Source organism: Petromyzon marinus, chromosome 80 (genome assembly GCF_048934315.1).
Source record: "Petromyzon marinus isolate PM22_M1 ecotype Great Lakes invasive population chromosome 80, UKy_Petmar_22M1.pri1.0, whole genome shotgun sequence".
In the NCBI taxonomy this organism is placed as follows: domain Eukaryota; kingdom Metazoa; phylum Chordata; class Hyperoartia; order Petromyzontiformes; family Petromyzontidae; genus Petromyzon; species Petromyzon marinus.
In genome coordinates, this window is record NC_133746.1 from 10,479,221 (window position 1) to 10,502,168 (window position 22,948).

The window sequence follows — 22,948 nt, forward strand, 5'->3', positions numbered from 1 at the left end:
TGCCACGGGTTGACTGCTGTGCCAGGCTAGGTGCAGGAGGAGGTCACGGGACAGACCCAGCAGGTGACGTGGGTTGACTGCTGTACCAGGCTAGGTGCAGGAGGAGGTCACGGGACAGACCCAGGAGGTGCCATGGGTTGACTGCTGTGCCAGGCTAGGTGCAGGAGGTCACGGGACAGACCCAGCAGCTGCCATGAGCTGACTGCTGTGCCAGGCTAGGTGCAGGAGGAGGAGGTCACGGGACAGACCCAGCAGCTGCCATGAGTTGACTGCTGTGCCAGGCTAGGTGCAGAGACCAGACACACGCGCACACACACAGAGAGAGAGAGGGAGTCGCTCGTGCGGCTGCAGTGCAGTCTGACTTTTAATTCGGGCAAGTTCCAAATCGCGGCTGCTTCAGCTGCAGCGGCAGCATCCGCTACAGCAGCAGCTGTAGCTCCAGCAGCAGCAGCATCAGCAGCTGCATCAGCTACGGCTGCTGCTCGGCAGAAGCCTCACGGACGGACGCGCCATCAGTAACAGCAGCAACAAACAGCAACAAACAGCAACGACGCACAGCATCACAACAACTCTCAACGCAATCATGGCGAGACATCCTCACCGGGCCCCTCCCTGCCACCGCCCCTTTGGGTCCCCTCCTGGGTACCCACATCTGGGCGCATCGGTTGCAAGGAGGCCGCTTGCTTGTGTGTGTGTACACGTGTGTGTGTGTACGTGTGTGTGTACACGTGTGTGTGTACGTGTGTGTGTGTGTACGTGTGTGTGTGTACGTGTGTGTGTACACGTGTGTGTGTGTACGTGTGTGTACACGTGTGTGTGTGTACGTGTGTGTACACGTGTGTGTGTGTACGTGTGTGTACACGTGTGTGTGTGTACGTGTGTGTGTACACGTGTGTGTGTGTACGTGTGTGTGTGTACGTGTGTGTACACGTGTGTGTGTGTACGTGTGTGTACACGTCTGTGTGTGTACACGTGTGTGTACGTGTGTGTTTGCGTGTGTGTTTGCGTGTGTGTACGTGTGCGTTTACGTGTGTGTGTGTACGCGTATGTACGTACCAGTGTGCACACGTTTGTTTACATGTGTGTACACGTGTGTGTGTACACGTGTGTGTGTGTACGCGTGTCTGTACGTACCAGTGCGTACACGTGTGTTTACATGTGTGTACGTGTGTACGCGTGTTTGTGTGTAGGTGTGTGTGTATGTACACGTGTGTGTGTACGTGTGTGGAGGGAGCGGTGGTGCAGCAGTTAGCGCTACGCTGCGCTACGAACCCGTTCCACCCGAGTTCGATTCCCGCTCACGGCCAACACCACCGGTGACGATTACCTGAACCGATCCTGGGCTACCCCTAGGTCGACTCGGCCTCAAACGAGTACCTGGTGCCGTGCTTGCGGTAAACATCGCCACAGGAGAGAGACAAAGGCGGCCAGGGCCATGGTGCTGGCCACCCCCCCCCCCCTCCCATCGTGCGCCGCTAGCAGCACTTGCCCCGACAGTCTGCGACGGGCTACACGGGGGACCTTTGCCTTCGCGTGGTGGTGCAGCGGTTGCCGCCCTGCACCACCAACCCCAGCGGGGCGATGATCCCGAGGTCGACTCCCCGCTCACGGCCACCAACAACACCGCTGACGATTATAATCGCTTTGTAACAAGAAACAATACAGAGTAAAACCTTGTGTGCTGCGAGGAGTGTTTCGCAAGACGAGCAACATTTCTAAATGAATGTTCATTTTGATGAACGAGCGAGGGTCTTGCAACGCGAGCAGCGCACGCGTACGAGCGCTTTGTACTGCCCAGCGTCACGTGGTCACACAACTGACGTACGAGCGCTTTGACGTGCGAGCGCTTTGACGTACGAGCGCTTTGACGTACGAGCGCTTTGACGTACGAGTGCTTTGACGTACGAGCGCTTTGATGTACGAGCGCTTTGATGTACGAGCGCTTTGATATACGAGTGCTTTGACGTACGAGTGCTTTGATGTATGAGCGCTTTGATATACGAGCGCTTTGACGTACGAGCGCTTTGATGTGCGAGCGCTTTGACGTGCGAGCGCTTTGACGTACGAGTGCTTTGATGTATGAGCGCTTTGATGTACGAGTGCTTTTATATAACGAGCGCTTTGACGTATGAGCGCTTTGATGTGCGAGCGCTTTGACGTACGAGCGCTTTGATGTGCGAGCGCTTTGATGTGCGAGCGCTTTGACGTGCGAGCGCTTTGATGTACGAGTGCTTTGACGTGCGAGTGCTTTGTCGTACGAGCGCTTTGATGTGCGAGCGCTTTGACGTACGAGCGCTTTGATGTGCGAGCGCTTTGACGTACGAGCGCTTTGACGTGCGAGCGCTTTGACGTACGAGCGCTTTGACGTGCGAGCGCTTTGACGTGCGAGCGCTTTGACGTGCGAGCGCTTTGACGTGCGAGCGCTTTGACGTGCGAGCGCTTTGACGTGCGAGCGCTTTGACGTGCGAGCGCTTTGACGTACGAGCGCTTTGACGTACGAGCGCTTTGACGTGCGAGCGCTTTGACGTACGAGCGCTTTGACGTACGAGCGCTTTGACGTGCGAGCGCTTTGACGTGCGAGCGCTTTGACGTGCGAGCGCTTTGACGTACGAGCGCTTTGACGTACGAGCGCTTTGACGTGCGAGCGCTTTGACGTACGAGCGCTTTGACGTACGAGCGCTTTGACGTGCGAGCGCTTTGACGTGCGAGCGCTTTGACGTGCGAGCGCTTTGACGTGCGAGCGCTTTGACGTGCCAGCGCTTTGACGTGCCAGCGCTTTGACGTGCCAGCGCTTTGACGTGCGAGCGCTTTGACGTGCGAGCGCTTTGACGTGCGAGCGCTTTGATGTACAGAGTGCTTTGGATAACAAACACGTTTCCGGAACAAATTATGCTCGCAATCCAAGGTTTTACTGTGTTATGTTTACGTATATTTTCTTGTTTGGTGGGTAGTAAAAGTGTGCGTATTTCCCAATTGCTTATGCCTCAAAAAAGTACAGACTTTTAAGCTATTTTATTTTTTATTTATTTCCCACGCGACTTCACCGAAATAACCAAATTGTTACCCACAAACTTAACTTTTTTGCGACCGGGTCACGAAAGCAAAGATCGTAATCCACTCCCCATTAATAACACTGCGTAGCTAATGTATATTTTTTGGGGTTCCCGAGTTAGTAAGTATTATTTTCCTAATTGCCTATTCCTTTAAAAGTACAGAAAGTGGCTTTTAGTGTGACCCACAAACTTAAGATTTTTGCGACCAGGACAGCGATATATATATATTTTTTACAAATTTTTGTTTACCTATTTTCAATGAGAAGACGTGGTGAGCATCTGTGTCATTCCTTCACGTCAAGTCCTGGTTACAAAAGCAACATTTGTGGGGTGGGGGGAAATAATAATAACAATAATAATAGCAATTATCTTAACTTTTTAGGCATAAGCAATAAGAAAATAACAATTACTAGCCAGCAACAAAAAATCGTGCTACATTACCAAAACCGGTCCAGGGCCTTCTCCAACTACAACACATCGCCACCGTGGGGAGAGACAAAGACCACCCATAAAGCACTGCCGCTTCGATAGACGGCACTTGCCCCAACAGCCCGTTCAGGCTATAGGGGGGTGAGAATCTTTGTCCGCGTGTCAACTAAACACTTTTTATTTTACCGAAGTCAGACCCCCCCCCCCCCGCCAGCCTGGGCTCCATCGCTCTGTTTCAGAAGGTGAACGTGGCCATGACGAATGAAGCGGCCGATATCACCATCACCGTCACCGTGTGGGAAGCGCATCGCAGCAAAACGCTCTAAATGTGGAGGGATTGGGGGGCGGGAGGGGGCGGGAGAAATCCGGGAGAAAAATCCACACGACCGCGGGGAGAGAGAGAGAGAGACGCAGACTCCAAATGTACAGAAGCGGGCGTCGGGGTTGGGGTCGAACCCACGACGACCTCCTGAAAAGCGGGCGATGGCAGGTGACACCTCGTGTCCACCGTGCATGCGTGGATGCCTCCGGTTGCAGCAGCGGCGGCGGGCAGCAGCAGCAAATCGCAGGGCGCACACCCCGGATTAGCGGCAGGCCGCTGCACAGGGGCAGCTGCCGCTGGGGGTGGGGGGGGAGTGCCCTGAAGTGTGGAGCGAGCGGCGGCGCCAGGTCGAGAGAGAGACAGAGAGAGAGACAGAGAGAGACAGAGAGACAGAGAGAGAGAGACAGAGAGAGACAGAGAGACACAGAGAGAGAGAGAGACAGAGAGAGAGACAGAGAGACAGACAGAGAGACACAGGGAGAGAGACGCCTCACCGTGAAGACCGCCGAGGCAGTCTTGCGTAGGAGGGCGGCTTGGCAGAGCGCCGCCACCCGCCCCCCCCTCCCCTCCTCTCTCTCCGGATTCCTCCGGAATATTTACACGGGTTCCTCCGAGGTCGGTGCGTCAGCACGCCGAGAGACGCTACTGGGGGGCGGGGTCACCGAGTAGGGGTCACGGTGGAGAGCGGAGGTCACCGGAGAGGAGGGGTCACGCAAGAGGTCACGGTCGCAGAGCTGTCGCAGGCAGGGTGGTAGGTTGGGGGGGGGGGGGGGCAGGGGGGGGAGGTGGGCGGGAGAGTCCATCATGGGGGGGGGGGGGGAAGAGTCCATCGTAGAGGCGGGGGCAGGAGAGTCAATCATAGCAAGGTGGGGGGTGGTCGGGAGAGTCTATCATAGCAAGATGAGGGGGGGTGTGTGGGAGAGTCCATCATGGGGGGGAGTGGGGTGGGAGAGTCCATCATAGGGGGAGGGGTAGGAGCGGGAGAGTCCATCATAGCAAGGTGGGGGGTGGTCGGGAGAGTCCATCATAGCAAGGTGGGGGGGGAGAGTGGGGTGGGAGAGTCCATCATGGGGGGGAGTGGGGTGGGAGAGTCCATCATAGGGGGAGGGGCAGGAGCGGGAGAGTCCATCACGGTGGGGGGGTTGTTGCGGGAGAGTCCATCACGGTGGGGGGGTTGTTGCGGGAGAGTCCATCACGGTGGGGGGGGTTGTTACGGGAGAGTCCATCACGGTGGGGGGGGTTGTTGCGGGAGAGTCCATCACGGTGGGGGGGTTGTTGCGGGAGAGTCCATCACGGTGGGGGGGGTTGTTGCGGGAGAGTCCATCACGGTGGGGGGGGTTGTTGCGGGAGAGTCCATCACGGTGGGGGGGGTTGTTGCGGGAGAGTCCATCTCGGTGGGGGGGGTTGTTGCGGGAGAGTCCATCACGGTGGGGGGGGTTGTTGCGGGAGAGTCCATCACGGTGGGGGGGTTGTTGCGGGAGAGTCCATCACGGTAGGGGGGGTTGTTGCGGGAGAGTCCATCACGGTGGGGGGGGTTGTTGCGGGAGAGTCCATCACGGTGGGGGGGTTGTTGCGGGAGAGTCCATCACGGTGGGGGGGGTTGTTGCGGGAGAGTCCATCACGGTGGGGGGGTTGTTGCGGGAGAGTCCATCACGGTGGGGGGGGTTGTTGCGGGAGAGTCCATCTCGGTGGGAGGGGTTGTTGCGGGAGAGTCCATCACGGTGGGGGGGTTGTTGCGGGAGAGTCCATCACGGTGGGGGGCGGGGTAGGAGTCGGGCGAGTTGGCGATCGATCGATCGGGCGATCGAGCGGGCGGGCGATCGATCGATCGGGCGATCGATCGATCGGGCGAGCCCGCCGTCAGCGCGCGCCCCCCCCCCCGCCGCCCCCGCCCCCCCCGCCCCCTCCCCCCTCGTCGTCGTCGTCTCCGCCGCCCATCATGACGAGGAGGGCGTTGGCGGCGGCCGCGACGTCGCCCCTCTTCTCGTGCAGCACGGAGCGCAGCACCTCCTCCTCCACGAGGGGGAACGCCTCCGCCAGGGCCCCCACCCCCCGCGCCTCCTCCTCCGCCGCCGCGCCGGGGTGGAGGGGCGGCGCCTGGCCGCCCGGTGCCGCCAACATCCCGGCGGCGGTGGAGGGGGCGGCCGTCATGGCGGGGTTGACGGGGATGTACGGGGCCCCCGCGGGCGACATCGTGGGCACGCCGCCGGCACTCGCAACCAGCGGGACGCCTTGGGGGGGGGGGGGCACGGCGGGGAGAGGGCACGGTGGTGGTGGTGGTGAGGACGGTGCTCACGGTGAGGACGGTGGTGGTGGTGGTCGTGGTGAGGACGGTGGTGGTGGTGGTGGTGGTGAGGACGGTGGTGGTGGTGGTCGTGGTGAGGACGGTGGTGGTGGTGGTGGTGGTGAGGACGGTGGTGGTGGTGAGGATGGTGGTGGTGGTGGTGAGGACGGTGGTGGTGGTCGTGGTGAGGACGGTGGTGGTGGTGGTGGTGAGGACGGTGGTGGTGGTGAGGATGGTGGTGGTGGTGGTGGTCGTGGTGAGGACGGTGGTCGTGGCGAGGACGGTGGTCGTGGCGAGGACGGTGGTCGTGGTGATGGCGGTGTTGATGGTGGTCATGGTGTTGATGGTGGTCGTGGTGAGGATGGTGGTGATGATGGTGGTCGTGGTGACGATGGTGGTAGTGATGGTGGTCGTGGTGACGATGGAGGTCGTGGCGACGATGGTGGTAGTGATGGAGGTCGTGGTGACGATGGTGGTGATGGTGGTCATGGTGTTGATGGTGGTCGTGGTGTTGATGGTGGTGATGGTGGTCATGGTGTTGATGGTGGTCGTGGTGTTGATGGTGGTCGTGGTAACGATGGTGGTAGTGATGGTGGTCGTGGTGACGATGGTGGTGATGGTGGTCATGGTGTTGATGGTGGTCGTGGTGTTGATGGTGGTCGTGGTAACGATGGTGGTAGTGATGGTGGTCGTGGTGACGATGGAGGTCGTGGTGACGATGGTGGTAGTGATGGAGGTCGTGGTGACGATGGTGGTGATGGTGGTCATGGTGTTGATGGTGGTGTTGATGGTGGTCGTGGTGACGATGGTGGTAGTGATGGAGGTCGTGGTGACGATGGTGGTGATGGAGGTCGTGGTGACGATGGTGGTAGTGGTGGTGGTATATGCGCAGCGTATATTCTAGAGCGTAGTGTAGTGTATAGTGGAATCTACTTATATAGTGTAGTCCTTGTGTATAATGTAGTGTATAGTGTAGTGTATGTGTAGTGTATAGTGTAGTCTATAGTGTAGTTTATGTATATAATGTAGTGTATAATGTAGTGTAGTGTATGTATATAATGTATTGTATAGTGTAGTGTATAGTGTAGTGTATAGCAGTGTATAGTGTGGTGTATAGTGTAGTGTATAGTGTAGTGTATAGTGTAGTCCTTGTGTATAGTGTAGTGTATAGTGTATAGTAGTGTAGTGTATGGTAGTGTAGTGTATAGTAGTGTAGTGTATAGTGTAGTGTATAGTAGTGTAGTGTATGTACATAATGTAGTGTATGTATATAATGTAGTGTATAATGTAGTGTATGTATATAGTATAATGTAGTGTATAGTGTAGTGTAAAGTAGTGTATAGTAGTGTATAGTGTAGTGTATAGTGTAGTGTCGTGTATAGTGTAGTGCGTATAGTGTAGTGCGTATAGTGTAGTGTATAGTGTAGTGTATAGTGTAGTGTACAATGTAGTGTACAATGTAGTATATAGTGTAGCGTATAGTGTAGTGTATAGTGTAGTGTATAGTGTAGTGTATAATGTAGTGTATTGTATAGTGTAGTGTGTAGTGTAGTGTATAGTGTAGTGTATAGTGTAGTGTATAATGTAGTGTATAATGTAGTGTATAGTGTAGTGTATAGTGTAGTGTAGTGCATAATGGATTAGAGTCTCTCACCGGTGCTGGGCACGTAGCCCAGGCCCTGCACGTGGACGTGCGGCATGAGCAGCACCGTGTGTGGGTGCACAGCGGGGACCGCCTGCATCACACAGAGAGACACGCACACGTCACACGTTAAACACGCATGCGTCACACACACACACACGTCACACGTTAAACACGCATGCGTCACACACACACACACGTCACACGTTAAACACGCATGCGTCACACACACACACACGTCACACGTTAACCACGCACACGTCACACACACACATCACACGTTAAACACGCATGCGTCACACACACACACATCACACGTTAAACACACACACGTCACACACACACACGTCACGCGTTAAACACGCACACGTCACACACGCACACGTCACATACACACACACGTCACACGTTAACCACGCACACGTCACACACGCACACGTCACACACACACACGTCACACGTTAAACACACACACGTCACACACACACACGTCACGCGTTAAACAGGCATGCGTCACACACACATACACGTCACACACACACGTCACACGTTAAACACGCATGAGTCACACACACACGTCACAAGTTAACCACGCACACGTCACACACGCACACGTCACACACACACACATCACACGTTAAACACGCATGCGTCACACACACACACACGTCACACGTTAAACACGCACACGTCACACACACACGTTACACACGCACACGTCACACATCACACACGCACACGCCACACGTTAAACACGCATGCGTCACACACACGTCACACGTTAAACACGCATGCGTCTCACACACACACACACGTCAAACACGTATGCGTCACACACACACGTCACACACACACGTTAAACACGCACACGTCACACACACATGCGTTAAACACGCATGCGTCACACACACACACACACATCACACGTTAAACACGCATGCGTCACACACACACATTACACACGCGAGCGTCACACACACACATGCGTTACACACGTGACACACGCGTGACATGCGTCACACGCACGTGTGGCGAGCTGGTGGGCGAGCAAAATTGGCTAAAGCGAGTGAGGGAGGGAGCGAGCGATTGGACGAGCAAATGGCCGAGTGAGCGAGCATCAGGCGAGCGAGCGGGTGAGCGAGCGGGTGAGCGAGCGGGTGAGCGAGCGGGTGAGCGAGCGAATGGCTGAGTGAGCGAGCAAACGGGTGAGCGAGTGGGCAAGCAAAAAGGTCTACGGGGTGAGCGAGCGGGTGAGCGAGCGAATGGCTGAGTGAGCGAGCAAATGGGTGAGCGAGTGGACAAGCAAAAAGGTCTACGGGGTCAGCGAGCGGGTGAGCGAGCGGGTGAGCGAGCGGGTGAGCGAGCGGGTGAGCGAGCGGGGGAGCGAGCGAATGGCTGAGTGAGCGAGCAAATGGGTGAGCGAGTGGGCAAGCAACAAGGTCTACGGGGTCAGCGAGCGGGTGAGCGAGTGGGTGAGCGAGCGGGTTAGCGAGCGGGTGAGCGAGCGGGTGAGCGAGCGGGTGAGCGAGCGGGTGAACGAGCGGGTGAGCGAGCGGGTCAGCGAGCGAATGGCTGAGTGAGCGAGCAAACGGGTGAGCGAGTGGGCAAGCAAAAAGGTCTACGGGGTGAGCGAGCGGGGGGGGCGGGGGGCGACTCACGGCGTAGGTCATGACGAGGTTGATCATGCCCTCCTTGTCGTCCCCCTGCTTGCCGCTCAGGGGGAACCACTCATCCTGCACCAGGCCGTCACGGACGCCGGGCCCTATGGGCACGTGGGCCCACGCGATGCGGTCGTCCACGGAGAACGCCCGCTGACACACACACACACACACACCACGTACACACACACCACGTACATACACATCACGTACATACACACACACCACGTACATACACACCACGTACACACACACACACACACCACGTACATACACACCACGTACACACACACACACACCACGTACATACACACCACGTACATACCAAAACACGTACATACACACACACCACGTACATACAACAACAACCGCCGTTCGCCACTAAGTGGCAGTGACGTCACCACGACGCTTGTGCCAGGCTATGTGCACCCTGAGGCCACGTGAAGTGTCGAACGCCCGCTGGCAGGAGGTCACGGGGCAGACCCAGGTGCCACGGGTCGACTGACTGAGATGACTGGCTGATGCACCACCTGTGCCCCCTACTGTGCCAACCTGCTGTGCTTTAGCCACCCGGCGCTCCGCTCGTTGTTGTGAGCGTCGCTCCTCCGCCCTCCGTTGTTGTTGGAGGGCGACTACCTCTAACTGCCCAGTAGCATCCTTCACAAGCCTCCTCCACAGAGGCCGATCTTGACACCGCTGGTACCAGTCATCGGCAAGTCCACTCAGCTCCACGTCCTCCTGTACCACATCACTCCATCTCTTCTCTAGCCCATGCCGCGCCCGCTTTGCCCCCTCAATCCGGCCGAACAAAAGCTGTTTCGGCATGCGGTGGCTGGGCATGCGGGCTACATGATCCAGCCATCACAGCCTTGCCCGCCGGAGGAGCTCACCGATGGGACCTTGCCCAGATTTTTCAAGGATTTGTGAGCTCCTCACACAATCCAGTCTGGTTAAACCCAGAATGGATCGTAGGCAGGCCAGCCTAAATGTTTCTAACCGGCGAAGATGTTCCATTAGGGGGGTCCACGTTTCGCAAGCGTAGAGAAGGGAGGGAATGACCGTGGCCGAGAAGACCTGAAGCTTAGTGCGGAGCGACAGACCAGGTAGCTTCCACACAGCGTTACGCAACCGATGAAAAGATATTGCCGCTCGACTGATTCGGAGTGAGACCTCTGCTGTTAAACTGGAGCCAGTCATAAGCACACTGCCCAGGTATGGGAAACTCTCCACTCTCTCCACAACTGCCCCATCACCGATTGGGAGTTGTGGGGGTGGAGTGTCCGATGGTACAAAATACCCAGGCAGGTGCTTAGTTTTGGTGGGGCTGATGGTAAGGTGGGAGCTGGACCGGTACGTACATACACATCATGTACATACACACACACACCACGTACACACACACACCACGTACACACACACATCACGTACATACACACACACATCACGTACATACACACACACCACGTACATACACACACACCACGTACATACATACACACCACGTACATACATACATACACACCACGTACATACATACACACACCACGTACATACACACCACGTACATACACACCACGTACATACACACCACGTACATACACACCACGTACACACCCACCACGTACATACATACACACGCACACACACACACGTACGTACACACACACACGTACACACACACACCACGTACACACACACACCACGTACACACACACACCACGTACATACACACAAACCACGTACATACACACACACCACGTACATACACACACACCACGTACATACACACGTACACACACTCACACGTATGTACACACACGTACATACACACACACACGTACGTACACACACACATACCACGTACATACATACACACGTACGTACCACGTACATACATACACACGTACGTACACACACATGTACACACACGTACGTACACACGTACGTACACACGTACATACACACGTACATACACACGTACGTACACACGTACGTACACACGTACATACACACACACGTACATACACACGTACACACGTACATACACACGTACGTACACACACACACGTACGCACACACACACGTACATACATAAATACACACACGTACATACATAAATACACACACGTATGTACACACACGTACGTACACACACACATACGCACACACACATACGCACACACACACACACACACGTACATACACATACTCTCACACGCAAAAAAGACAAGGATCCCCCGTGTAGCCTTAACAGACTGTAGGGGCAAGTGCTGTTAGCGAGCACCACCTATGAAGGCCGGTACGGCACACGAGGGGGTGGGTGGCCAGCACCACGCCCGGCCGCCTTTGTCTACCCAGTGGCGATGTTTACACACCGCACAAGGCACTCATCTGAGGCTGAGTCGACCTAGGGGAGGCCCAGGACCGGTTCAGATAATCGTCACCGGTGTTGGCCGCGTGGCGCTAACCGCTACACCACTACCGCTCCCCCACACGCGCACACACAGACACGTGGCGTACACACACACGCCATATACACACACGCCGTACACACACACACACACGCCGAACACACGCGCACACAGACACGCGCACACACACACACGTGGCGTATACACACACACACACACGCACACATGCGCACACACACACATGTGGCGTACACACACACACACACGCGCGTGGGGGAGCGGTGAGGTACGGTCACAGGCGCCCCCACCCCACCCCCACCCCACCTCGTCGAACACCTCCAGGTAGAAGGAGTCGACGCCGGGCGGCACGGCGCACTGCAGCAGCTTGTTCCAGCGCGGGTTCTTGGCGCCGTTGTAGTCGCTCTGCGTCTCGTAGACGCTGTAGCCCAGACGCACGCGGCAGTACGGGTCCATGCGCGTCACCCCGTAGTTCTTGGCGAGCTTCGCCTGCGGGTGCGGGGTGGGGGGGAGGGGTGGTGGTGGTGGTGGGAGGGTGAGGAGGCGTTGGGGCGCCACGGTGGTCTAGGAGATGTTGACTACCTCGCCTGGTGTGCAGGAGGTCGTGGGTTCGATCCCGACCCTGTCGACGCCTGCTGCTGTATATTTGGAGTCTGCGTCTCTCTCTCATCATCATCATCATCACGGTGGCTAGGAGATGTTGACTACCTCGCCTGGTGTGCAGGAGATCGTGGGTTCGATCCCTACCCTGTCGACGCCTGCTGCTGCTGTAGATTTGGAGTCTGCGTCTCTCTCTCTCATCATCATCATTATCACGGTGGCTAGGAGATGTTGACTACCTCGCCTGGTATACAGGAGGTCGTGGGTTCGATCCCTACCCTGACGTCGCCTGCTGCTGCTGTATATTTGGAGTCTGCGTCTCTTTCTCATCATCATCATCACGGTGGCTAGGAGATGTTGACTACCTCGCCTGGTGTGCAGGAGGTCGTGGGTTTGATCCCTACCCTGTCGACGCCTGCTGCTGCTGCTGTAGATTTGGAGTCTGCGTCTCTCTCTCATCATCATCATCATCACGGTGGCTAGGAGATGTTGACTACCTCGCCTGGTGTGCAGGAGGTCGTGGGTTCGATCCCGACCCTGACGACGCCTGCTGCTGCTGTAGATTTGGAGTCTGCGTATCTCTCTCTCATCATCATCATCATCACGGTGGCTAGGAGATGTTGACTACCTCACCTGATGCGCAGGAGGTCGTGGGTTCGATCCCGACCCTGACGACGCCTGCTGCTGCTGCTGTAGATTTGGAGTCTGTGTCTCTCTCATCATCATCACCATGGTGGCTAGGAGATGTTGACTACCTCGCCTGGTGTGCAGGAGGTCGTGGGTTCGATCCCTACCCTGTCGACGCCTGCTGCTGCTGTAGATTTGGAGTCTGCGTCTCTCTCTCTCTCATCATCGTCATCACGGTGGCTAGGAGATGTTGACTACCTCGCCTGGGGTGCAGGAGGTCGTGGGTTAGATCCCGACCCTGACGACGCCTGCTGCTGCTGCTGTAGATTTGGAGTCTGCGTCTCTCTCTCTCTCTCTCATCATCATCATCACGGTGGCTAGGAGATGTTGACTACCTCGCCCGGTATACTGGAGGTCGTGGGTTTGATCCTGACCCTGACGATGCCTGCTGCTGCTGTATATTTGGAGCCTGCGTCTCTCATCATCATCATCACGGTGGCTAGGAGATGTTGACTACCTCGCCTGGTGTGCAGGAGGTCGTGGGTTTGCTCCCTACCCTGACCATGCCTGCTGCTGCTGTATATTTTGAGTCTGCGTCTCTTTCTCTCTCATCATCATGATCACGGTGGCTAGATGTTGACTACCTCGCATGGTACACAGGAGGTCGTGGGTTCTATCCCGACCCCTGACGATGCCTGCTGCTGCTGTATATTTGGAGTCCGCATCTCTCTCTCCATGTGGTCACTCCGTGGATGTTTTCTCCTGGTCCTCCGGTGATTCCATCCAAATTTTGAATAAACGTCACCACGCTTTTAGAATATTTGGCTGCTGCTATTAAATTCCACGTGGTGATGATGATGGTGGTGATGATAATGGTGGTGATGGTGGTGATGATGATGGTGGTGATGATGATGATGGTGGTGATGATGGTGGTGATGATGGTGGTGATGATGGTGGTGATGATGATGGTGATGATGATGATGGTGGTGATGATGGTGATGATGATGATGACATCAGCCACTTGGTTGAGCTGCTATCGTTTGTGATGGCCCAGGGTTCTGAAAAAGGGCACCTACACAGCAGCAGATCAGTGGGGGCCTTACACCTGGTAACAACAACAACACCACCAGTTTAGTAGTTTAGTGAAGGTCACTTGTCAGGCTGACCGACCGTGACCAGGCGGGCAAAGAGGCCCTGGGTAGAGGAACCTCAGTTGCAAAGAGTGGCCTGGCTCACCAGCTGTGTGTGTGCGTGTACATCACTAACTCCACTACCCCTAGCACTATCCCGTTACACACTAAGCCTACCCCTAACACAACCCCATTATACACTACACCTATCCCTAACACTACTCCTAAACACTACCCCTAACACTATCCCATTACACACAACCCCATTATACACTACACCTATTCCTAACACTACTCCTAACACTACCCCTAACACTATCCCATTACACACAACCCCATTATACACTACTCCTATTACACACTAACCCTAAACACTACCCCATTACACAGTATCCCAGGATACACTACCCCTAACACTATCCCATTATACACGACCCCATTATACATTATCCCTATCCCATTATACACTACCCCTAAACACACCCACCCCTAACACTATCCAATCACAACACCGCCAATATCCCTACCTCCTGTTTAACACGAAGGCTTTCCCGACCAATAGCATCCATAACACAGGTTTTTGGTGGTTAGATCGCGTAAATATGTAATGTTGTTCCGTCGTTAAACCCGCCGGCACAGCCAATTAGTAAGGTTTGTCACGTAAACAGAACGTGCCAATTCTTTACTAGTACAGCACTAGTGTATAGTGTAGTGTATAGTAGTGTACAGTGTAGTGTATAGTAGTATAGTGTATAGTATAGTGTATAGTAGTGTATAGTAGTGTATAGTGTAGTGTGTATAGTGTAGTGTGTATAGTGTAGTGTGTATAGTGTAGTGTACAATAGTGTATAGTGTAGTGTATAGTAGTGTAGTGTATAGTAGTGTATAGTGTAGTGTATAGTAGTGCATAGTGTAGTGTGTATAGTGTAGTGTATAGTAGTGTATAGTGTAGTGTATAGTGTAGTATACTAGTACAGCACTACACCGGTGTGTTGGAGAGCCAAGCCACAACATTTACAATCGGAGTATCGTGACGTTTCGCCAGCAATTACAACCAGCTCCATCGGGCAACGGCCAGACACAAATCCGTAACGAATTGGCCACGTTCTGTTCGCGTGACAAACCTTACACATTGGCCGTGTCGGTGGTGGCGGGTCTAACGATGCAACATTTACATACCGACGCGATTTATCCACGAGAAAAACCCTGTATTATGGATGGCACGCTCTGGTCACGTGACACAAACCCCCCTACCGATTGGCCGTGTCGGATGGTGGCGCGTTTAACAACACAACGCATTTATATGTTCGCGCGCTCTCACCCCAAGCATCCCGTATTATCTCTACCCCCTATCGCTCACCTCCCCCTTACCCCCCTACCCCCCCCCCCCGCCACTCACCTGCACGATGGTGAGGCTAAGCCTGCCCGTGGTGGGGAGGTGCGCCCCTCCGGCCACCCCCACGGGGAACCCCCCGGGGACCCCCCCGGGCACCCCCGCGGGAACCCCCGCGGGAATCCCGTACTGCAGCCTCTGCGCGGTGGCCTCGTCCAGGAGCAGCTGCTGCTGCTCGGCCGTGGGGGTGAGGCGCAGGAAGTCGGGGGGCAGCTCCCCCACGTAAACCTGCACGGGCAAAGGGCAAACAGGAGGAGGGGGGGGGGTAACCCCCCGGGGTAGGAATTTACGACTAGATTTTACCCAAGCATGTCAGTGTGAAACGCGCGTGACGTCACCCCATGTCGACCCGCCCCCCCCCCTTCATTAATAATCATGAGCAGGTGACTTCACTCCGCACGGTCCCGCCCCCTCCATTAATAATCATGAGCAGGTGACGTCACTCCGCACGGACCCGCCCCCCTCATTAATAATCATGAGCAGGTGACGTCACCCCACGTCGACCAGCTCCTCATTAATAATCATGAGCAGGTGATGTCACTCCACGTCGACCAGCCCCCCTCATTAATAATAATGAGCAGGTGACGTCACTCCGCTCGGACCCGCCCCCCCTCCAGTGCTACAGTGAAATGCAGTGAAGCGTTTGACGACGTGATTTCGTGCAAGATTCACCGCCATTAAATTTACACAAGTTACGACTGCACTCAATTTTTTCCGTAAAGATTACAGCTTCCGTCCTAGCTCGTTACAAGAGAGATCCCCTCCACCGCGTGCCGTTTAAAATACATCATGGCACCTCCCTTGCGAGTGTCAACATTTTAAAAATAAAAAATTAAGTTTCACCCTTTCTGGCCGTAATAAAACAGCCGTGTTAAGATGTTTAAAACTCCAAACAGAAACCCTTTGCAAGTAATCATTAACTGTAATTATACTTGTGTTCTTGGTTCAAAACAATATTTCGATTTAAAGCGTTCGGGAACTGCAAGGATTCATCTTCTTTGGTTCTTTCGGTAAAGTCACCACCACGTAGAATGAGAATAACAGAATAAAATAATACAATAAAATTCTCACGACGTTTCAGCCACAACACAAGCAGCCTTCTTCAGGTGAAGGAACAAAACTGTCGGGACGACAGAGCTTCAATGAAGAAGGCTACTTGTGTTGTGGCAGAAACGTCGTGAGAATTTTATTGTCTTATTTTATTATTTTATTCTCATTCTACGTGACTTTACCGAAAGAACCAAAGAAGATCAAAACAATATTGTTTTAGATTTTTATTATTTTATTGTGTTCCCTTCTACGTGGTGGTGACTTTACCGAAAGAACCAAGAATATGAATCCCTGCAGTCACGAAAGCTTTAAATCAAAAATATTATACTTGTGGTGAACATGCCATTGTCTTTGAAACTGACTGGCCCACACCAGAGACAGCTTTCTTTAGAGCTTAGTCTCAAACGGCGTTAGGCCAGAGGACGATGCCAAAAAAACGAAGAGCACCAAGGACAATGCCACCACTATCACGACATTGAGAGCTCGGGTCAGGCAGCTACATCATGAGACCTCGCTTGCCCAGTGTCAACATTTTTTAGGTTCTTTCGGTAAAGTCACCACGTAGAATGAGAATAAAATAAGGGACGAGACTGTCTGGTAGGACAGCGCTGTCCTCCCAGACAGTCTCGTCCCTTCACCTGATGAAGGCCGCTTGTGTTGTGGCCGAAACGTCGTGAGAATATTATTGTGTTATTTTATTTTACCAATTTATTATTTTATTCTCATTCTACGTGGTGGTGACTTTACCGAAAGCACCAAAGAAGATGAATCCCTGCAGCCACGAAAGCTTTAAATCGAAATAATAAAACAGTCGCGTCAAGGTGTTAAAACACCAAACGGAAGAATCCCTTTGCAATGAATCTCGTCGGCATTGACCCACACGTGAAAACGGAATCATTGGGAGTGCACCCCACACCGCCCGGCGTCCAACCATCTCCGCGAGTTAACTCGGACGTGGCTCACGACGGGGTTTGGGTGGCAAGCTCCACGCCCGGCCGCCTTTGTCTCTCCCCCCAACCCCCCCCCACCGCCCCAAGCGGCATTCCTGTCAAACCATACGGTTTACGCCGTATTGTTGTACAGGAAAAATTGAGTTTTCAGGTTTTTCAGGTCCATACGGCGAACGGCCTTTCAAAACGGGTAAAAAATTTGTTTTTTAAATGTGTCCATTTCTTTGTGTTTCTCCCTTGTGACGATTGGACTTTGTAGGATGAACTTTTGAGATTTATCAGGGGCACGGAGTCACCAACAAGTCTGAATTGGTCTGTAGTGTATAGTAGTGTATTGTGTAGTGTAAAGTGTAGTGTATAGTGTAGTGTATAGTAGTGCAGTGTATAGTGCAGTGTATAGTGCAGTGTATAGTGTAGTGTATAGTGTAGTGTATAGTGTAGTGTATAGTGTAAAGTGTAGTGTATAGTGGTGTATAGTGGAGTGTATAGTGTAAAGTGTGTGTAGTGTAGTGTATAGTAGTAGTGTATAGTGTAGTGTATAGTATAGTGTATAGTAGGAGTGTATAGTGGAGTGTATAGTGTATAGTGTAAAGTGTAAGTGTATAGTGGAAGTGTATAGTGGAGTGTATAGTGTAAAGTGTAAGTGTATAGTGGAGTGTATAGTGTAAAGTGTAAGTGTATAGTGTAAGTGTATAGTGGAGTGTATAGTGTAAAGTGTAAGTGTATAGTGGAGTGTATAGTGTAAAGTGTAGTGTATAGTGTAGTGCATAGTAGTGCAGTGTATAGTGCAGTGTATAGTGCAGTGTATAGTGCAGTGTTATAGTGTAGTGTATAGTGTAGTGTATAGTGGAGTGTATAGTGTTAAGTGTGTAGTGTAGTGTATAGTAGTAGTGTATAGTGTAGGTATAGTATAGTGTATAGTAGGAGTGTATAGTGGAGTGTATAGTATAGTGTATAGTAGGAGTGTATAGTGGAGTGTATAGTAGGAGTGTATAGTGTAGTGTATAGTGTAAGTGTATAGTGGAGTGTATAATGGAGTGTATAGTGGAGTGTATAGTGTAAAGTGTAAGTGTATAGTGGAGTGTATAGTGGAGTGTATAGTGGAGTGTATAGTGTAAAGTGTATAGTGGAGTGTATAGTGTAAGTGTATAGTGGAGTGTATAATGTAAGTGTATAGTGTAAGTGTATAGTGTAAGTGTATAGTGGAGTGTATAGTGTACAGTGTAAGTGTAAAGTGTAAGTGTATAGTGGAGTGTATAGTGTAAGTGTATAGTGGAGGTATAGTGTAAAGTGTATAGTGGAGTGTATAGTGTAAAGTGTATAGTGGAGTGTATAGTGTAAAGTGTAAGTGTATATGTGTAAGTGTATAGTGGAGTGTATAGTGGAGTGTATAGTGTAAAGTGTAAGTGTATAGTGTAAGTATATAGTGGAGTGTATAGTGTAAACTGTAAAGTGTATAGTGGAGTGTATAGTGTAAAGTGTATAGTGGAGTGTATAGTGTAAAGTGTATAGTGGAGTGTATAGTGTAAAGTGTAAGTGTATAGTGGAGTGTATAGTGGAGTGTATAGTGTAAGTGTATAGTGGAGTGTATAGTGTAAGTGTATAGTGGAGTGTATAGTGGAGTGTATAGTGTAAGTGTATAGTGGAGTGTATAGTGTAAAGTGTTAGTGGAGTGTATAGTGTAAAGTGTATAGTGGAGTGTATAGTGTAGTGTGTGTTATGTGTGAGTGTATAAGTGTATAGTGTAAGTGTATAGTGGAGTGTATGTGTAAGTGGTATAGTGAGTGTATAGTGGAGTGTATAGTGTAAAGTGTTTAGTGGAGTGTATAGTGTAAGTGTAAGTGTATAGTGGAGTTGTAAAGTGTAAGTGTATAGTGGAGTGTATAGTGTAAGTGTATAGTGGAGTGTATAGTGGAGTGTATAGTGCAAAGTGTATTGTGTAAGTGTATGTGTAAGTGTATAGTGAGTGTATAGTGGAGTGTGGGGCACTGATAAGGCGTTGACGGCTATGCAAGTGGGCGAGCAGCGAATTGACGCAGCCCTCCTCACCTCCCTCACCCTCGCCTCCCTCACCCTCCCCTCCCTCACCCCCCTCACCCTCCCCTCCCTCACCCTCACCACCCTCACCCTCACCACCCTCACCCTCACCACCCTCACCTCCCCTCCCTCACCTCTCCTCCCTCACCCTCACCACCCTCACCACCCTCACCTCCCTCACCCTCCCCTCCCTCACCCTCACCACCCTCACCTCCCCTCCCTCACCCTCTCCTCCCCTCACCCTCTCCTCCCTCACCACCCCTCACCCTCCCTCACCTCCCTCACCCTCCCCTCCCTCACCCTCACCACCCTGCTGTCCTCTCTCACCCCCCTCCTCACCATCCCCTCACCATTCCCATTGCCTCACCCTCACCTCACCCTCCCCGTACCTCCCTCACCTCTCGGCGTTTAGTATCTCACCCTCACCTCCCTCACCACCTGCGTCTCCTATCTCACCCTCACCTCCCTCACCACCCTGCGTCTCCCATCTCAACCTCACCTCCTGCGTCTCTATCTCACCCTCACCACCCTGCGTCTCCCATCTCACCCTCACCTCCCTCACCACCCTGCGTCTCCCATCTCACCCTCACCTCCCTCACCACCCTGCGTCTCCCATCTCAACCTCACCTCCCTCACCACCCTGCGTCTCCCATCTCACCCTCACCTCCCTCACCACCCTGCGTCTCCCATCTCAACCTCACCTCCCTGCGTCTCCTATCTCACCCTCACCACCCTGCGTTCTCCCATCTCACCCTCACCTCCCTCACCACCCTGCGTCTCCCATCTCACCCTCACCTCCCTCACCACCCTGCGTCTCCCATCTCACCCTCACCTCCCTCACCACCCTGCGTCTCCCATCTCACCCTCACCTCCCTCACCACCCTGCGTCTCCCCATCTCAACCTCACCTCCCTGCGTCTCCTATCTCACCCTCACCACCCTGCGTCTCCCATCTCACCCTCACCTCCCTCACCACCCTGCGTCTCCCATCTCACCCTCACCTCCCTCACCACCCTGCGTCTCCTCTCTCACCCTCACCTCCCTCACCACCCTGCGTCTCCCATCTCACCCTCACCTCCCCTCACCATCCCCTCCACTCACCCCTCCACTCACCCCTCCCTCCCCTCACCTCACCCTCCCCTCTCACCCTCCCCTCACCCCCACCCCTCAACTCACCCTCCCCTCGCTCCTCACCCCTCACCCCGCTCTCCCCTCACCCCGCTCCTCACCAGCCCCTCACCCCTCCCCTTCCCTCACCCCGCTCCTCACCCTCCCCCTCACCCTCCCCTCACCTCACCCCTCACCTCACCCCTCACCTCAACCTCACCCCCGCTCTTCTCCCCTCACCCCTCACCCTCCCCTCACCCCGCTCCTCACCAGCCCCGCGTCTCCCTCCCTCTCACCTGGCCCCGCGTAGTGGCGATCGTTCTGACGGCCATCGTCTCCTCTGACGTCACGCCCTCTGACGTCACATCCTGGGACGGCGCGGAGGGGTGGGGGGGAAGAAAAAGTGTTGGGAAGGGTGACGTCACCCTGTCAGTACAAGACGACGAGTGACGTCATCTCACAAAAACAACGGGGGGAGTGACTTCACTTGCCAGTACGGTCCGAGTGACGTCACCGCATGGAGACAATGGGGAAATCTTTTGATTTCGTGACTGCAGGAATTCATATTCTTGGGTCTTTCGGTGGGGGGGGGGAAGGGGGGGGTGACGTGACGTCACCCTGTCAGTTCAGGACGAGTGACGTCATCGCTTGTGTTGAGATCGAAACGTCGTGGGTATCTTGTTTTATATTTTTCAATTAATTTAAAATTTGAAATTTCTATCTCCGTGACTTTACCGAAAGAACCAAGAATAAACCCGCCACCACCCGACAGCCAATCAGTGAGAGGGTTTGTGTCACGTGAACAGAACGTGGCCAATTCGTTACTAGTGCAGCACTACCTGGTTCTAGATTTAAAGCTTTCGTGACTGCTAGGATCCATACTCTTTGGTTCTATTGGGTAAAGTCACGTAGGTGAAAATAAAAATAACAAAAAATCACGACGTTTCGGCCACAACACAAGCGGCCTTCATCAGGTGAAGGGACGAGACTGTCTGGAGGACATTCCAGCGCTGTCCTCCAGACAGTCTTGTCCCTTCACCTGATGAAGGCCGCTTGTGTTGTGGCCGAAACGTCGTGATTTTTGTTATTTTATTTTCACCTATGTGACTTTACCCAATAGAACCAAAAAGTACTACACCGGTTGTGTGTTGGAGAGATAATCTATTACAAATTTTACAATTATAGTGTAGTGTATGGTGTATAGCGTGTAATGTATAGTGTAGTAGTGCATATAGTGTAGTGTATAGTGTGTAGTGTATAGCGTGTAGTATATAGTGTAGTGTATAGCATGTAGTAGTATATAGTGTGTAGTATATAGTGTAGTGTATAGTGATGAAGTGTATAGTGTAGTAGTGTATAGTGTGTAGTATATAGCGTAGTGTATAGTGTAGTACTACACCGGTTGTGTGTTGCAGAGCAAAGCCACAACATTTACAACCTGAGTACGACGTTTCGCCAGTAATTACAACCAGCTTCATCAGGCGATAGCCAGATTATTATTATTCACGACTGTACTTTGATACTGGAAACTAGAAAACGTCCCAAACGTTTAGGTTTATTTGTATATATATTTACAAAAAACTGATTTGTTTAACTTTATATACTTTGCACACCTATCGTGTTTGTGCGTATTGTGTTGTATTTGTTAGAACGTTTTGACCCACGTGGCCCTGACTGCACATCTGTGAGTTGAAGAGCTTTACAGCCCTTCGGATTCCTGCCGTATAAATAAAATAAAATAAAAATTCTTCACAAATACGTTATCGCGTTGCGTTGTTGTCGTTGTTGTCTGTTCCTCTGCGTAAACAAGCGGAATAATAATATCAATAATTATTTATAATTGTAAACAAAATAAAAAAAATACTTTACAATTAACTTTTGAACTTTCGCCCCCACCCCCAGCCAAGATGGTGGCCGCTTTACACATTCCGCTGTGACGTCACTTCCCGTTCGCGCGCACCTCCAGGCGTCACGCGACTACGCATTCTTAACCGATTTTTGTTAAAAAAATGTTTATTGTTTTTTTTTGAACTCCACTAAAATAAGTAAAAATCGCGACCGACCAGGAAATGAGAACTTTTAAATCTTCTACTGAAAGGCTAAATAATATAATTTCGTCATTCCCCCTCCCCTTTTAAAAAAATTCAAACTCACCGGAAGTGGGCGCGGAAACCGGATGTAGAGGTGTGGCGGCATCACGTGGTTTCTCCCTCAGCTACCCCTGCAGAGACATTTAAA

The 22,948-nt window shown here is 52.7% G+C and overlaps 2 protein-coding genes across 3 annotated transcripts in view; one reads left to right on the top strand and one right to left on the bottom strand.

The window, feature by feature from the left end:
* Positions 1–340: 340 nt before the first annotated feature.
* TOLLIP (toll interacting protein) lies at positions 341–22,921 on the bottom strand. The gene is made up of 7 exons (XM_076057340.1): positions 22,865–22,921; positions 21,007–21,078; positions 15,574–15,795; positions 12,124–12,306; positions 9,389–9,541; positions 7,743–7,824; positions 341–6,035 (listed from the first exon to the last, which is right to left on the bottom strand). The coding sequence occupies exons 1-7, from the start codon at positions 22,904–22,906 to the stop codon at positions 5,665–5,667; spliced, it is 1,125 nt and encodes a 374-aa protein (XP_075913455.1). The 5' UTR covers positions 22,907–22,921; the 3' UTR covers positions 341–5,664.
* The window catches only part of LOC142907678 (src substrate cortactin-like), a 30,871-nt gene continuing 30,782 nt past the window's right edge, over positions 22,860–22,948 (top strand). For both annotated transcript variants that reach the window (XM_076057320.1, XM_076057322.1), the window contains exon 1: positions 22,860–22,948. The gene's annotated coding sequence lies outside the window, so the exon portion shown is untranslated.

What these genes read in the sequence shown, in the direction of transcription:
- TOLLIP (XM_076057340.1), bottom strand. Translation starts at nt 22,906, where the DNA reads ATGCCGCCACACCTCTACATCCGGTTTCCGCGCCCACTTCCG. An exon ending in TCGCCACTACGCGGGGCCAG is followed by an intron (nt 15,796 to 21,006) that starts GTGAGAGGGAGG and finishes TTGCCCGTGCAG; the next exon opens with GTTTACGTGGGGGAGCTGCC. An exon ending in ACCTCGTCATGACCTACGCC is followed by an intron (nt 7,825 to 9,388) that starts GTGAGTCGCCCC and finishes TGTGTGATGCAG; the next exon opens with GCGGTCCCCGCTGTGCACCC.